This window comes from Colossoma macropomum, unplaced genomic scaffold, assembly GCF_904425465.1.
Source record: "Colossoma macropomum unplaced genomic scaffold, Colossoma_macropomum, whole genome shotgun sequence".
Taxonomy (NCBI): domain Eukaryota; kingdom Metazoa; phylum Chordata; class Actinopteri; order Characiformes; family Serrasalmidae; genus Colossoma; species Colossoma macropomum.
The window spans coordinates 45696090-45713394 of record NW_023494787.1 but is presented as its reverse complement, the minus strand read 5'-3'; the positions used below and the strand labels follow the sequence as shown (position 1 = coordinate 45713394).

Here is a 17305-nt window from a genome sequence, read left to right as displayed (position 1 = left end):
TTATTGATTTATTTATTTATTTTATTTCATTTACTTATTTTTTAAGGTAATTTTTAAGTTCAATGAACTCAAAATTTAAATGCAATCAGATTACTTACTGAAACATTTATTCTTAAGACAAATATTTATTCATAACATGGAAACTGACCAATCACAGACCATTGTTTTAGCCATGTGGGTGCAGGCGATTCAAAACAAAAGCAAACAAAACAAAAGGAAACAATGCGGAAAGCGTCTCTCATTTACTTGCTTCTGTTTCCAAAAATATTAAAATTCTTGACCTTTTAACGACAGGATAGGATAAACTTTGTGAACAATTTTCTATACAGCAACCCCAGCACCATCCGATACCCAGTACTGTACAATACCAACTGAAAATGTGAGATCAGATGTTGGAGAAAGAAAAGAATGAATCTGTGTTGGAAAAGTAAAAGTGGTACTGTGCCATCTCCAGCTGAAAGAAAAGCAATCCGAGGACATCTAGTCAGGTTCCTGGAGCACGGCTTCCCTGCAGACAGAGCTGTTTCTGACTTCTACTTTTAATGATTTCAAGATGTGGCCCACTCAGAAGAAGCAGCACGACTTCTTCATCTTGGAGCTTCAAACCGGGTTTGAAAGGAGTGACTCACCCTGCAAAACGAAGAAGTTCGATAAAGTTTTTTATCAGCTAAATTCCCATGCTGCAGCACACTCTGCTCCATTCATCTTCTCTTCACACAACTGCCCTGTCACAGGCTTCTTGCAGAAATGTTTCATGGAAGTTTGATCTCTTCCTAGACTCCCTGGGTGGGAGTCAGGAGTCAGACAGCACGGTTTATTACGTCGAGACAGGAGAATCTTTCAAAGACCACTGACAGAGAGAAGCTGCAGTAAAAATAAAGCCTTTGCGACTAAAACTGCTCTCTGTATGTAAACAGGCGACAATCTACAAGTCTACAAACTAGGGATGCATCGATATTAAGACTGGTATCTGGTATCAGTCCGATACTGTGCTCATTTACTTGTACTCATAAAAATTCCCCACTACCAACACTGAGATACCAGCTGATACTGCGTGATGTAAGCCAAATGTATGCTGCCACACTAATGAACAAACATAGTGAACAAGGCTCTGACTACACAGCAAAGTGACAGTCGGACACAAAGTTGCTGATCACTTTAAACATTCAGCATTGGTACATTCCCACCAGGCATACACTGTGCGACACACACACACACACACACACACACTTCCCCAGTGGGACTGGAGACATGTAGGCTAGCAAAACAGAGGCGAAAAAGTCAACATTTGCTACCAAACTCTGTATAAGCCGAATTTACTCTGTTTAGAATAAACATTATTACTGTATTTTTTTGGAAAATAGGCTGTTGGAAGACCATATTGTCTTACTGGGAACATCACTGCCTAGTTTTAGCTTCAGTGCACAGTGTAGCACAAGTCAGCAGTGCTGCTATAGCTCAATTTTTCAGCATGACTTTTAACGCACTTATTTGAAACCATCCCTAAACAATTGTCTGCAAAGGCGGCGTTTCGCATTGCATGTCAATCAGACTCAGCGTTTTCGTACAGCGTGAGCACATAAATCATAGGCTTTGTCTGCACACGACGGTCTACTAAAAGAACAGTGCGAGTTACCGACGAACAACATTTCTAAAGTCACACAGTGCATGCCTGACTTTAAAGGACATTCAACCACAGCTCAACCAGCCAAACAAAAGACTCCAACAACAGGTAAAACTAGACATGTAAGCAATTCGGACACGTTAGCCTCGGATGGGATTCCGGCTGTCGCTGTGCTACAGAGACTGTTGTTGAAAGAGAGATGAGGAGCATCAAAACTATAAAACGTGCTTTACTTACAGCTGTACAGAAGCGCTTTTCTGACTAAGCCCACTCTTCTCCACTCCAACATTACTCGATCCAAGGTAACGTAGCATTGCCAGCGAATGCATTTCATTTAAAAACCAGCAAGATTTTAATTATTTCATTTTTAACTTACACTGCACTCATTTACACTAACAACTACTTAATGCTAAGTAGGTTAACTTGGTATATTATTGGACTCATTATCAGTAAGTACTAAAAATATGTACTCGTGCATCAGTGCATCTCTACTAGGAAAAAACTGGCTTAATCTCATACAAGGGTTTACGCATTATAGACACAGTCTAAACAACCACTGTATAATTTTAAAATAATGCTGCTCTAAACAAGATGAGTGGAGAAAGCAGGCAGATAGGGAAGGCCTGCGCCGTATCAAGGCAAACTTAACTAGACAAAGCACATGGGAGCACAAAGCCTTGGCCTAAGAGAACCTGACAAATTTATCCCGCAATAGGCTGAACAGTTCAGGCCAAAGAATGAGGACACATTACCTAATTAAAACTGACTTTAAAGACAAAAACCCAAGTCTAATGAAGATCTGGCTGTCTAGATGCCTTGAGGCTCTGGTTATGCCCTTGTCTCAGGTCTCAAGTCTCAAGTTTTTCGGCATGGTCAGGAGAACATTTATCAGAAGTCTTCTTATCATAATGCAAATGACTGCAAAGCACCCGCGGCTGCAATACAGGGTCAGAGCCAGTGAAAACAAGATAACGCGGAACACAAACTCACTACTGATTACAAGATTCTGCAGACCAGAGTTTGGCATCAAATGGTCATGCAGGGCATGTGACCACAGTCTTAAATGGTATTGCTGGTGAATCAAACGGCAGAAAAACACATTGATCAAAACAATATTTTAGACATGTTACAAAATGGCTTTCAGCTGTCTGACCTTTGTAGATACTCTCATATTCCTTCAGGCTCACGCATTTGTGGTCTAGTTCTTTGTTTTTATGCTCTAATTTAACTAATATGTTTCCTTTATGTTGGTTATTTTTATACAGTGCACTCACAGATCATCAGTGGGCAAAACAACAGGTAGGTAAACACCAAACTTCAGTGAGCACCCAATCACATAACTGCCAAATGATAGAAAGATACATGCATAATGTATGGGTGTGTTTTTTGGTGGTGTGTGGGGCCTGCAGTGTGTACTGTCTCCAGATTCTTTTTAGGAATTGTGAATAAGGCTTTGCTGTGTTCACACAGCAGGTAAAAGTGGCCTCAATCTGATTTTCTCCACAATTTTTTTTTTGTTAGCCAGTTCACAACATCTTTTAAATGTGACCAGTATGTGACATTAGTGTGAGCAGATCACGTTCCTAAACTGACCGGCACACACAAAGGCATCACGTGACATGGTCATCCAGAGGTGAACAATTAAAGTGGAGTCAACAGTAACAGCCGTTTCCAGAGGTTTCAGCTTCATCTTCACCACCATCACAGTAGCTAATAAGAATTTCTGACAGCTGGGCTCATCACCCAGAATGCTTTCGCGCTCAATGTAAGGGGCAAGTTACTAAGAAGGCCAATTCTTTGGCTCACGTTTGTGGTTTCTTTAAACTTCGCTTTCAGACAACTTTTCTTTGACACTGCAGCCTCGTTCTTCTACAGCTGCGTTCATCTATTTCTTTCTAAATCTCTTCAAACACAGAGCGGTTTGGATAAAAGTCTTTCAATTTTGTTTGTAGGGGCTCAAATGTTTATGAGGTCTCAGCAGCGCGTAATGATGACGAATGACGAGTTTACGAGATTGACGTAAAAGAGTCACATGAATTCCGATCTGGCTGTCCATACTGAGTCGCACTGCTGCATCTTGGATATGTAACGGATTTCAGTACCACCTATGAAACGCTACGTTCACACAGCAGGTAAAAGTGGCCCAAATCTTTGTCTTTATATGTGACACAGATGTGTTGAATGTGTGTCAGTGTGAACAGCGCAAAAAAATAAATAAATAAATAAATAAATAAAATAAAACCCACACTGAATCTGACATTTTCAATTCCGATTTGACACGCTTTCATATGTGGTACTGAAACCTGATACGTATCCGATCTGCGGCAGTGCGACACAGTCTGAACAGCCAGATCAGAATTTGTGCGACTTTTGCGTCAATCCAACTCCACATTCGTCATAATGCCGCGCTGCTGAGACCTCATAAGCAAGATGAAGCAAGAGCGGAACTGGTGTTCCTTGCTGGTCGTGATTGTTTACCTCTGCATGAGCCACACGAAGCAGTTTTTTGTGCATGTGGGTCAGTTTGGGAGCTGATCTGTTCAGACTGATGTCGCATACAGATCACAATTAAAAGACAATCTAAACTGCCAAACAACAAAATCAGATTTGGGCCACTTTTACCTGCTGTGTAAATGTAGCCAAAGTGTCCCAAATTGGAACGGAAAATGTCAGATTCATGTGTTTTTTGTTGTTCACACTACCACACAGATAACATATCTGTGTCATAAATGAGGAAAAACATCAGATTTGGGCCACTTTTACCTGCTGTGTGAACAAAGCCTAAGTGTTTCTGTTGTACTACAACCAAATTATGTACACATTTCATTTAGATTCTCTGCACACCTTTAGGCCTAAATTGCACTTACTAAGGATTCACAGATATGAAATTTGTGGGCCGATGTCCACATTTATAAAGCGTAAGAAGTGGGACTACAACGACCTGAATTTACATTAACAGAAATCTAATATATATTTGTTGGGTTTAGGGATGTGAACAGGTAGTCGAGTACTTGGTTGATCATTAGAGGTGTCAGTATTAATATACTGAAAGAACTATTTGGGTATTCATTATGTTTCATTGCGAGAAGACACAGGCTCCAGAGTTTTGCTCATTTCTGTGCGTAAGTATGTTATACTTTGCTAATCCGAGTGCCTGAACCAGAGCTTGCTGCCAGGGACGTGTTGTTAAAGGGGAATTCCACTGTTTTTCAAACTTTCTGCATAATTCAATTGTAAAGATGTAAACAAAGTGATTCAGCGTGGTTTGATGTGAAATGCTTTGTTCTAGAGAAACCTACTACGTCAGAATTGGTCACAGCAGATAAGAACCAGATGTGTGAAGCAGCCTCTAAAAGGTATCTCACAGAAAGTTACTACATGAACTGATAACATCTATGCTGGCAGCTGACAAATACGCTGTTTACAACTGTTCTGAGATAAGATTTTGGTCTAAAACATATTTATATCCATTCATGGTGGAGAGGCCGGTGCAGCGGATTGTGAGACAAAACAGTCCTTAAAGAAAACATATTGTTTCAGATTTTTGTCTATTATACCATTCATAACATTACATATAAAAACTCAGAAACACATGTAGGTTCACTGGTGGGTTTGGATAGTAAATAAAACGGCTACATTTGTGTTGTAGATATGGAGACCCCTGGTTCCTATCAGCACCACTGTAAAGAAATCTGAGTCAGCAAGTTTCTACAGAAAAGAACAGTTCGCATCAAACCGCTTTCAACAACTGAATTATGCAGAAATTTTGAAGTCTGTGTAATTCCCCTTTAAGTACATGACTGAGAAGGCAGAAACAGCATGGCTGCGTCACTAACCATGCCTGCTACTCTAGCTGATGTTAGCTAAGTCTAGAAACAGTGAAAATATATTTATATAACAAATAAGATGTTGGTACATTGTTCACTGATGAGAAAATGCCTCATGTAGAAGACAACAAGTCCTCAACAACATCCAACGTGAGCCTGGTTAACTGTTAGCTTATCAGCTCATCTGAAGTGGCAGCCTACGTTACTCATCCAACATGAAAAACCACGTAATGTTTTATGAATAACGTTTTTCTGTGTGCTACTATATTTTTGCAACACCAGTGCTGTCATTTAAAAAAACGTAAGCCTACAGACCTACATTATTTATTTATTTATTTATTTATTTATTTCATTTGCAGTGTTTTTCCTTCCTGGCGGTTAACTGTATACCTGTACATACTCTAATATCAAAATTAGTCAGACTGCGCACCCCTAAATGGAACCGGCTGACAGACAGCATTAGAAGAGCCCCGACACTGGACACCCATAAATCCAGGCTCAAAATGTTCCTGTTTTAGAAGCTTTCAGCTCAGTTTAAACACTGTTAGCGTTTCTAGCCCCTTCTTCTCTGTAATGGCACTTTTTTAAAAACCTAATTTAACTTTTAGTTTTGAATTTATTTAACTACCCGAATCTAATTTCTAATTTGATTTTTAATTGAATGATTATCTTTTAAATGTATAATATATGACTCTTCTAATTTTTTGCACAGAAACATTACCCCAAATGTTTACGAGGTCTAAGCAGCACGAACTGATGACGAATGTCGAGTTAGACTGACGTAAAAGTCAACGAATGAATTCCGATCTGGCTGTTCAGACTGAGCTGCACTGCATTTTCTCCCTTTAAATGCAATGTTTTAATCATGTTTTAATTTTGACTATTTCTTAACTGTTTTAATGTTGTTATTAATTATGTTTTTCTATTTGCATTTACTTTAATTTTTTGTTTTTTAAACAACCCTGACTCTGAATTTTCACATTTGTAAAGCACTTTGAATGACAGCTTGTGTCTGAGGTGCTATATAAATACATTTGCCCTGCCTAATAGAGTTACAAATGCAAAATAAATAAATAAATAAATAAATAAATAAATATTCACATGCACACATTTTAGCACAGTAGCTAAGCATCACTTAAACTTTAAGCTCTTCCGGAGTACAACAAAAACACCATCAAATATCAGTTTGAAATATCTGTCAAATTTAAATAGGAGTGTTACTGCAATGCTGTGTTTTCAGGAAATGACGACCACTGTGGTAATATTTCATGCATGCCTCTTGTGAAAAGTGAAAAAACGAACAAACGTTTGCACTCATTAGCAGCTTTGAAGCGGTTTCTTTGGGGGAAGCGCATGACATGTATAGCATAAGCCTATTTACCATAAATGATCTCTTTGGCTCTTTTCCTATTTGATGAACGGAACTGAGAGGTGGAGGAGGTGAAGGTGGACTGTGAGAACAATTAAACATAACAGCAGTCTTGAATGAAAACAAGATACGTCAATGTCAAAAAGAAATCCCAATAAGTGAGAACCTGAGTAGAGGAGTTATATTACACCACGCAACCTCAAATCTGCATTTCTGATATATTTTAGTATTAACATATAGCAAAATGTTATAAAATTGACTTTTAAAAACTACATATGTTCTTTATTTGTACATCGTTTTGCCTTTTTTGGACCTCAGCACACCACAAACATTGGGGTTCACCGAGAAACGCTACAAGTGTTACAGCAACAGCACAATAACAGCACACTGTGATTACAGATTATGCTGACTCAGCTTTCTCATAGGCTAGCCTATATTATAGTACATCTACTCTGTCTATGACCTCAATATCAGTTGGTAAAATGCAGACTAAGCTAAGACTCAGTGCCATTACGACACCTCAACAACAGGGTCTGTCTTCCCTTCAGTTTTACAGCCTGGCTGCGAGATACGGAGACACAAAAAAAACATCAGCCCGTCCGCTCAGCAGTTTTATAGTGCATTCCTGATTAACTGCGCAATGTGACCACTGATGACACAGTGTGAGCAGATCATGCTTAAGAGACACCTCGTAAGCTGATTACTGCAGTTGCTTCCTCTCTGGACATGCTGGATCGAGTCCTAACCTGCACTCTGTGCACACATCCCCACGTCACTCACATCTTACAGTGGTGGGGGTGAAGCAGAACCACTTGGCAGGGTCAGTGTATGGACAGTAAAGCGCCAAAACACTCTTAGTTCTTCATCTGGAATGCGAGTGCAGATTAAATAAAGCGTCATATAACTGCAGCTATGGCTGAGCTAAATTCAGGTCACAAAATTTACTCCAAAATTTTGAGAAAAGGCAGAAACTTGCACTATTTTAAACAAGCCACTGCTGATTACTCAGTTTTTGGCATCGGTAATGGAAAACCTCTCACTATCACTGCTAGGCCTACTCGCTCTTGCACTCTTGTTCTACACCAAGGCTGCTCTGCAACTGACCTCTGGGCAAAAAGTGCCCTGTATAATCCACATCTCATCTACGCCTTCTGATTAGAAGAGCTTGGAACTGAGTTACAGTGAATAGTGGGTGAAATATTCCCCTACAAAATGGGACCCTCAAATAAGAAAGAACATTATTGAATTAACAGGCTGCTGGTGCTGCTCTGTAGGCGACCCTGCCAGTCTGCAGTGACAGCAGAGGAGGGTAAAGTTTAGCAACCTCACTGCTGGGCTTCAGTTACATTTAGGGAAATCATATGCCTTCAAAGAGGAGGGGACAATTATTTATCACCGACCACCCCTAATTCTTCAGTAATATGAAGCTAAACTCAGCTATTCGCCATCTTCTCATTCAACTTTTCCAGTTCCACCTTAAATGGAGCAGCAGTTACATTCTGGCGCTTCAGGCGTCGAAACTGATGGACTATTTAAGGTGGAACAGGAAAGTTAGCTGGCTAGCTACAGAGACATCAGCATACTATTAGCAATTTTTCATGCTTGTTATGAAGAAAAGGACCATAATACATTAAATCGACATTAAACTAAGATCATACAGTGGTTATTGTCATGTTTAATGGAGAAAACACTCATATTTGTGGGTTTCTTTGATCGTTTGTGCAGTCATCTTGCAGGTTTTTCTTTTTTACTCACAACACCATGTTGGAGTGCACCTCTGAAAAGCCTCCGTTCGGAGGGCCATGTAGCCCTAACACTTCACCCTACTCCTCTATATCAACAAAAACCAGGACACCCTACCCCTAGGCGTGAACGTGCAAAACGGAGGGGTAAGGCTAAAGTGGTAGGACCGAGAAGTGAAATGGGATTGGACCAAAGACTACCTAAAGCTCTGGTAAGACAAGTGCAAAAAATTAGGGATGCACAAAGCTACGAATCAGTGAATCATTTCCATATCAGCACATATTTACTTTATATTTGCATGTGAGCATCAGACAGATGTTTAGATCTAACTGATATTCAAACCAATATCTAAAGATGTACTTACTGCACTCTAGAAAAGCAGAACGTTTAGCCAATACTGTATATGATACAAAACTGTCTGTATTTTATTCATTTTACTGCAAAAATAAACTTTATATATTTCTCTGTAAGGCTAATCCAAGTGGATTTACTCCAAGTTTCTAGATTTTATAAATGTTTATGTATCAGTGTTGGTAGATGTGCATAAAAAAATACTCGATATTAGCATCGGCCCACATTAGCGCATCCCTAAACAAAATCTGCCTGGCAAAAAAGCCAATTCTCTTGAATGGGAAAGGACGCAGCAATTAGAAAATTGTTATTTTTACATTATGTGAAAAAGGATCAACAGAAATGGTTCAAAATGACTTGTAAAAAACAGTTTGTTCCATTAACTTAAATTCAAAAGGTAATCCAGGTGGATTTAGTCCCAGTTTCTATATTTTATAAATGTTTACGTATTGACGTCGGCCCAAGATTCCCACATTAGTGCATCCCTAAACAAAATCTGCCTGGTGAAAATTTCAATTCACTTGAATGCGAAAGAATGCGGCTATTTGAAAAAGCAATACGCAATCAATTTCGCTCTGCTTCGTTTACATTGTGTAAAAAATTCATGAAGAAAGGATCAACACAATGGTCCAAAATGATCTGTAAAAAAAAGGTTTTTTCCATTAACTTAAATTCAAAGCTAAGTCATTCTTCCCCTTTCCTGTAAAGCTACTATTTTGGAGATGTGAACTTTTGTTGTGACTGTCACAGTACATTCCCTCCAAAATCACCTTGCATAATCGCAGTTTTGCCCCACCACGGCAAAGAAAATAGCGACCATGGCATAAAGGTTTACATTTCCATGTACTCAATTCTCCTCCCTGTGGTCCACTTGTGTTGTTTTTGTGGTTCCACACACCAGAAACAGTTATAATTACACAGTCTGTTTTGGACTTTAAAGCTCTGTCCTGATTGGCTGCCTCATTCAAAAAGCAGCCTGGTCGGAAACACTCTTTATAACCTGAGTATGAACTGGCAGAGCTAAACTGCCTCAGGCTGAACAGGGAGAGAAATGTGTTGGTTTTGGTGACATCATGGAAACAATTCATTTCACAAAGTGCTGTTTTTGCAGCTCAGTTTCCATGTATGGGCTGTATAGACCAGGGAGTAAAGAGGAGGTGTTTTAAAACTGTAGCAATGATTGTACACTACATCAAACTCTTTTCTTTGAAAAAGTGGAATATTTTGTGCCAAAAACAGTCAGAATTCATTTCACATGACCATTTTCAACCTCTATTTAACCCTTAGAACAAAAACAGGCTTGTTTTGTTACCATGTCTTTAAGACATACATGTAAATGAGCTCTGTTCTGACTGGCTGCTCTGGAGTGTGCCTCATTCAATGAGTATTTTATGCTGAAACACTGTAACATCAGCATAAATTGGTGGAGCTGAACAGGTGGATATATGTAAATGTGACAGCTCATGTGACATTACAGTGAATTCAAAACAGGTTATTTTTGCAGCTTAGTTTGCTTATATAGACTGAGGATGAATGCTGTGTTTTGAAACTTCAGAGTATGTAAACTACATGAAACTCTTTCCATGATATGGGCCTTTTAAATGAATAAACAGAAGTGGACCACAGACTTATCAAGATGTTAGTACTGTGGTCGGTATTGTGAAAGTATTTCATTTTAATACACAGGCACTGCCATCAGTTTCTCAGACTTTTGTCTCAGGCGTGGCTGGTATGAATAGAAATGTGTCACAATATTTTAAGACATGTTCTCAACACACTATTTGCATCATTGTATTTTAGTTTTTCTGAGGTTTTGGTAAGTTGGAACCCACAAAATGGTGCCACATTTAAATAATACTGTCAAAAACTATGAATTCAGTGATTTTTATTCAACTATTTCACATATTGCCTTCCAATAAATCCAATTAACAGACCTTATTAAGCTCTTTTTAATAAAACATGAAGTTGTTTCATTACCTAAAGTGTTCTTTAAGTACAGACTACATCTTTTATGTGCTCAGAAATGTTTATTCTGACATAATGTGATGTAATTTATCACAATAATGATAAATATCACCATATTGCCCAGCCCTTTTTTGCACAGTGCTGTAGTCCCCTGGTGTAGTAAACAAACTATTTCAATATGAGGTCACTTTGAGCTAAACAGAGTCACTCTGCCTAACTCTGAGGGCCATCCTGACCTGAGAGCATTACCATCTAATCCATGAATCATAATACGCTACTCAACAAACCATGACAGATGCTTGTTTGAAGCACTTTGCGAAAGCAATGAGCAAATCTCTGCTAAAACATAGAGGCTTTATTCTTTAAAAACAGATAAACCTATTATTTCACCCTAAATGCTCAACAACCAGTAAATGAACCTTAACAATCCAGCAATCCTACCTAAATACGCAACAATGATAGCACTTAATGCCACTAATCAGTGGGTTCAGAATATGATACGCTGCATAACGGCTAGGTATCAGGGTGTAAATGCACTTGTCTCTTTTCACACCTGATGAGCAACTGCTCCCACGCTAACATAAGCTTCGATTAAGAGCGGATAATGGGATTAAGATGAGCATGCACACTTTTGGCACCTGTAATGAGTGCTCATAGGTGCTCTATAAATGTAGAGCTCCTTCAACTAGATCATCCAGCTCATTCAGAGGGTCTCTGTGCATGTAAGTGAGCTAGGGTTAGTACACCTATCAGAGGAGCATGGTTTTTTGGGATTGTGTCTGAATGTACGAGGTGACTCATCAGTTTCATGGACAAACTGCACGTTGCAAGAAGTTTCTCGTTTTATTCAAGTGTTGCTTCACATTCAGAGAATGCAAGTCCAAAACAACAGGATCTGCAAGCTGCAAAAATAGTGACCACAACAATAGTTACCGTAACTGTTTCTGTAAAAATACATTCCCAAAACTTCTCTCAATCTGCTCAAACTGCATCCACGTCTTCATTAGGGTCACACAGACTTGCTGGTTTGACTTACAGCACAGTATGACTTACTGTGAGCAATAAAAAACAATCTTGGATCAGGTTCTTCCATATTTATGATGGTTAATGTCACATATACTGATTTAGATCGCACTTTTACTCGTGAGTGTGGTTTATAAACACAGACCCTGCTGTCTAAAGTGGCTGCTCACTGTTTTGTTTATTTTTATAGCTCACAGTAAGACATGCTTTGTCCTAAACCACATCAGCAAGTCTATGCAATCTTGATAAAGACCTAGATGTGGTTTGAGTGGGTTGAGAGAAGTTTAGGATGCATTTTTACAGAAACTATTGAGCGCTAGTGTTTATTAGCAATGGTAAGGCTCGCTGCCCCAGTTTTAAAGAAGCAAACATGGCTTGGACACTCGACTGTATCAGGGTAAGGGGAAAAGTATGTAAATCTGATTTCTCACCAAAGTATTCCTTTAAATTGCAATCAACCGGTATGGCCTTGTAAGTCTACACAGGGTCATACAGGTCATATCTAAGTAAAGCTAAAGTGGCTGCTTGCAGTTTTGTTTATTTTTATAGCTCACTGTAAGACATGCTTTGTCCTAAACCACATCGGGCAAGTCTGCGTGATCTTGATGAAGACCTAGATGTGGTTTGAGTGGGTTGAGAGAAGTTTTAGGGATGTATTTTCACAGAAGCTATTTGGGTGACTATTGAGCTCTAGTGTTTATTAGCATGGTTGGGCTCGCTGACCCAGTTCTAAAGTAAAGAAGCAAATATGTCATGGCTGACCGACTACATCAGGTGTAAAGTGTGTAAATCTGATGTCTCACTAAACCATTTCTTCAAATTGTGGTCAACTGATATGGCCTAGAAAGTCCATGCATGGTCATATAGGTCATACCTAAGTAAAGCTAAATCCATATGCAGGTTCACAAAACTGTTATCATCTCTGCATCCAACTGCCATGCCCTAGTCACCTTAGTCACACGTGTGGAAAATCTTCCAGCCTGGTAGAGCAGCACTAGCTAAAGAGGATTTCACTGTCATGTACAGTGAGGTTGTCAGCCTCATAGTTTGCACAGTGATGTTATCACTATCAGGCTGTCAGATAGACTGTTTGTCCTAGTCTCTTTCATTCATCTTCAACGTTTCGCCAGACTATTTAACCGTTTCAAATGGTATGTGGCCGGTTAGCTAGCCAGCCAAACACAGTTTGGAAAACAAATATACATGCAATGCATGCAAACAATGCGTTTCACCCCTTTTCGGTGAGATGCCACGTCGCAGACCGTCCACAACTCCCATTCTGACATTCTCCACACCTCAAAACGCCAAACTGTGAGGAGTAACGTTAACTGCAGTCATCCCACCTTAAACAGACCAGAGCAACGAAGCTCAAGTCAGCTTCTTATTTGAATTCTTTCGCGTTCCACCTTAAATGGTGCAGCAGTTGATATTCCACTGAACCATTTAAGGTGGAACGGGAAAATTCGAACAACAAGCTGGCGAATAGGAAGCCAACTTCAGCCTCGTCATTCTCCACACCTCAAAGAGCCAAACTGTGAGAAGTAACTGCGGTCATTCCACCTTAAACAGACCTCTGGAAGTCTGAGCACCAAATTTCTACAAATCGTAACCAAGCCTGGCTAGCGAGCTAGCTAATTTGAACAAGTTGTCAGCGTCAGTAACGAGCTAAGCCCGTGCTTTTAAGCCTCGTAATCCCACACCCATGAGGGCAGATGCTTCTCGTCGCCCCTCCTGGCCGCGCCGTGTCCCGTGTTTACCTGTCAGCCAGCTCGGAAGGGAGGCAGCTCGGAGGCTAACGGCGACTAGCCGACCTGGCTAGCCACTTCAGCCCTCATTCCACACAACGGAAAGCAAACTTCGGCTCGCCTGCGGCTCCGACGCCCACTTACCTCCGCGAACATTGTTCCAAACGTCGGGGAAGGGGTCGCGCAGGTTAACCCCAACGCATTGTGCGAGTTGTAACGACGCGCGGCTCTGCTTTAAAAGCGGACAGCTTTCCACACTCCGCACTCTCTCCGGAGAGTCGCCATATTGCGAGGTTTACGTCCGACGACGCCCCTCCCACCGCCTGCGGATGTTAAGCTGTGATTGGTCGTAGCGAAGTGACGTTTGTAATTGTGGGCGTGGACTGGACAATCTCAAAACTGATTCAATTCAAAACATGACAACATAAGCAAACCGTAAAATTAATTTAGTACCTGTCTGTACAGATTCACTGTGGAAAACCATTCCCGCCTCCTATAGCAATAATAATAATAATAATAATAATAATAGTAATAGTAATAATAATAATAATAATAATCCAGCTCCTCATTTTTTTCATTCTTAAGTGAATTGCTATGCCATTAGTTCCAGATACTGAATCATTATTTTAGATACTATCTCATTCATATCAGATGATAAAGCATTGTATTGAGATATTAAGTCATTATTTTGAGATACCATCTCATTGATTTGAGATATTCAGTCATTATTTTGAGATACAATCTCATTGAATTGAGATATTCAGTCTTTATTTTTAGATACAAGCTCATTAATTTGGATATTCAGTCATTATTTTGAGACAGAAGCTCATTAATTTGAGATATTCAGTCATTGTTTTGAGATACAAGCTCATAATTTTAAGATGCTTTCCCTGGTTTAGGAAATGATCTCTTTAGTCTGTGAAACTTTCTCGTTCTTCTAAGATGCTTTCTCATTATTTTGAGAAATGTTCTTATTATTTTGGGAAACTTTCAGTTATTCATGTTTTTATATATATATTTGTGTTTTTGTTCTCATCTCAAAAGCTTAAAGCATCTCAAAATAACGAGAAAGCATCTTAAAATAACAAACGCTTTCCAAAAATACTGAGCATGTTTCTTAAAATAAAGAGAAAATACTGACCTAGTGTCTCAAATAATGAAGTATTCTTTCAAAATAATGACTTTTTTGTTATTAAGCGAATTGCAACATTAAGGAATAGCAATTCACTAAATAACAAATACAATAATAATTAGATGCTGGATTTTTTTGTTTTAAATGGCAGGAATGGGCTTCTATAATTCACATAGGTGGTGAGAGTAGCCTAAACACAGGCTCACTAAAATGAGTTACTTTAATGAAACAGCTGATGTAAAACAGAAGTAGAAGAAGCTTTCCTTAAAACAAAACAAAAGCATAAATGTATGCTGCAGTATATACACATATACTGCATATATTTCCATACAGTGTTGGTGATGGGAACCAGATGGTGCAATGTCTACAGTGCAATTAGACTCATTTACTATCCAAAAATACCTGAATTTGTTTTCTGAGTTTTATATGTAAAGTTCATAATGGTAAAAGAGAGGTAAATCTGAAATAAGTAGTCTCAGACAATGTATTTGCATCCATTTTGTCAAAAAACTTTTTGTGAGGGAATCTTTAGCGGCATAAACACTTCAGACGTTTGGTTCCTATCACCACCGCTGTGAACAATTCTGGCTTGGTTGCTTGGTAAATGAAACATTTCACTTCAAACAACTCTGAATAACTTTGTTTACATGTTAATGATTAATTTACACTGAAAGTAAAAAAAAGTGGAATATGTAAGTACTGAGTAGTACACGTAGCTGAGTAAACATAACTAGGTGCTAGGTAGCTCTGCAAATGTGTTAATATTTAATTTTTAGATTTGTTATATCTCAAATCAGCAGGTGACAGCTGTACTTCACGGATCTATATGAAAACTAAGCGTGAGATTACAAAACAGAACATGTGGTCATTCACAGCCTACTGAATTAAGATGTGTGAATGTGTGCCTTCCAAAAATCATTTTCATTCAGTTCATGTTTATGTGTTATTTTGAACAGTCAGTATTCAGAATACAGTAACTTTTTACATGTTTTGGAGAATATCTTTAGAATATTTATCCACTTAATAAAAAAATACTATCATTAATAGAAACACCATCAAAGCTTGTTCAAAATCTGTGTTGTCAAAACTCCAGGTTAAACCGATACATACATGATCAGCTATTAATCTCAGTGTTACTGAGCTCTGCTAAAGCCTGAGTAGACTGATAAATCAATGTGATGATCAGTTATTAATCTCAGTGTTACTGAACTGAAGTCGATATGTCAGTATTTGTCAATATTATCCAAAGATCAAGGAGCCAAACTACCACATCATGCTATAAATTCTGGTTAAAGAACTTATTGCATGTTCGAGAACACAAAAAAGGCCCTTAATTAACTGTGTCCCCTTGTAATCCTCCATTATTAGCCATACATGAAGTGAGAAGAGCGTAGCGCACAGACAGATACCTGTTTCAGATTGAGCAAAGCCCCAGCCGGGTCACACTGCAGACACGGGTGCAGGTAAACATAATCCCAGGCTCCGTCTGAGGCTCTGTAGGAGGTCACTGTGACCAGGTTCCCCATTGTACACAAGCCGAGCATATCAGTCACACTGGCTGCTCATGTTTCGTCTGCCCTGTGCAAAGTGTCTCATGTAAAGACATAAGCATAGTGCTTAATTAAGCTTTCGGAGAACAAAGCATCATGTTGACACCGCAACACAGAAGAGAGACGCCTAGAGATTCCGGTTTGACTGGGACACAACCTTGCACATGACATTACCTATCACACGGTAAAGAGGACTTTGAACCCTTTGCTGGTTTACAGCCCCAGGCAGCAGGGACATCAGTGCACAAAGGCTCAAGCTAAATGCAGCTTCCCATAAGACATCAGAGGAGGGAATATGAAAGAGCCCATATTCCAGATTTATGTGGTATTTTTGCTTTTTCCCTTGAGGTCCAGTTATAACATTTGAGCGATTTTATGTACCAAAGATGGTCATTATTTGTTGTTACTTTCCAGCCTCTCTTCAACCCTTAGAATTACACAGGCTGTTTTTATTACTGTCAAGGCAGGTAGACACTGAGCATGACGCGCATAAACAACACAAAAAGGCAAAATATTTGGACGTGATATTTTTGCATTAAAATTGTACACTCTGGATGCAACATGATTTAAAAAAAATTCACCAAGTCACTCACACTGTGAAAAAATGGGCAGAATTTCTGTCAAAAGGTTCTTTGCTTCTCACAAAACGACAAACGGCGGAAAAGCGATAGGAGAACGGAAAGCTTCTCTGCCTCATTCAGGAGCTTTCAAACACAGCATCACAGCTCAGTTTGAGCTGCTTTTGGAGAGGCAGCTCCACACTGGAACACTAAACAAAGCTGAATGCTGTTAAGTAAGTAGTAAGTAAGTAAGTTTATTTATATAGCGCTTTTTACAACAGGTGTTGTCACAAAGCAGCTTTACAAGGAAATCAGCATTACAGAAAGAAATCCGGGTCCGAGCCCCCATGAGCGTCGCCAGAGGCGACAGTGGCAAGGAAAAACTCCGTAAGAGAAACAGGAAGAAACCTTGAGAG

General features: G+C 39.3%; 1 protein-coding gene across 3 annotated transcripts in view; it reads right to left on the bottom strand.

Annotated features, from left to right (window-relative positions):
* Nucleotides 1–16463, bottom strand: part of snx13 (sorting nexin 13) — a 58170-nt gene extending 41707 nt beyond the window's left edge. For 2 of the 3 annotated variants that reach the window (XM_036567556.1, XM_036567557.1), the window contains exon 1: nucleotides 16189–16463. In XM_036567556.1, the coding sequence (XP_036423449.1) occupies nucleotides 16189–16323 (135 nt within the window). In that variant the 5' untranslated portion in view covers nucleotides 16324–16463. Of the gene's footprint in view, nucleotides 1–13791; nucleotides 13942–16188 lie in introns of those variants that run through there. The other variant, XM_036567559.1, reaches the window with a different exon arrangement.
* Between the last annotated feature and the right edge of the window lie 842 nt (nucleotides 16464–17305).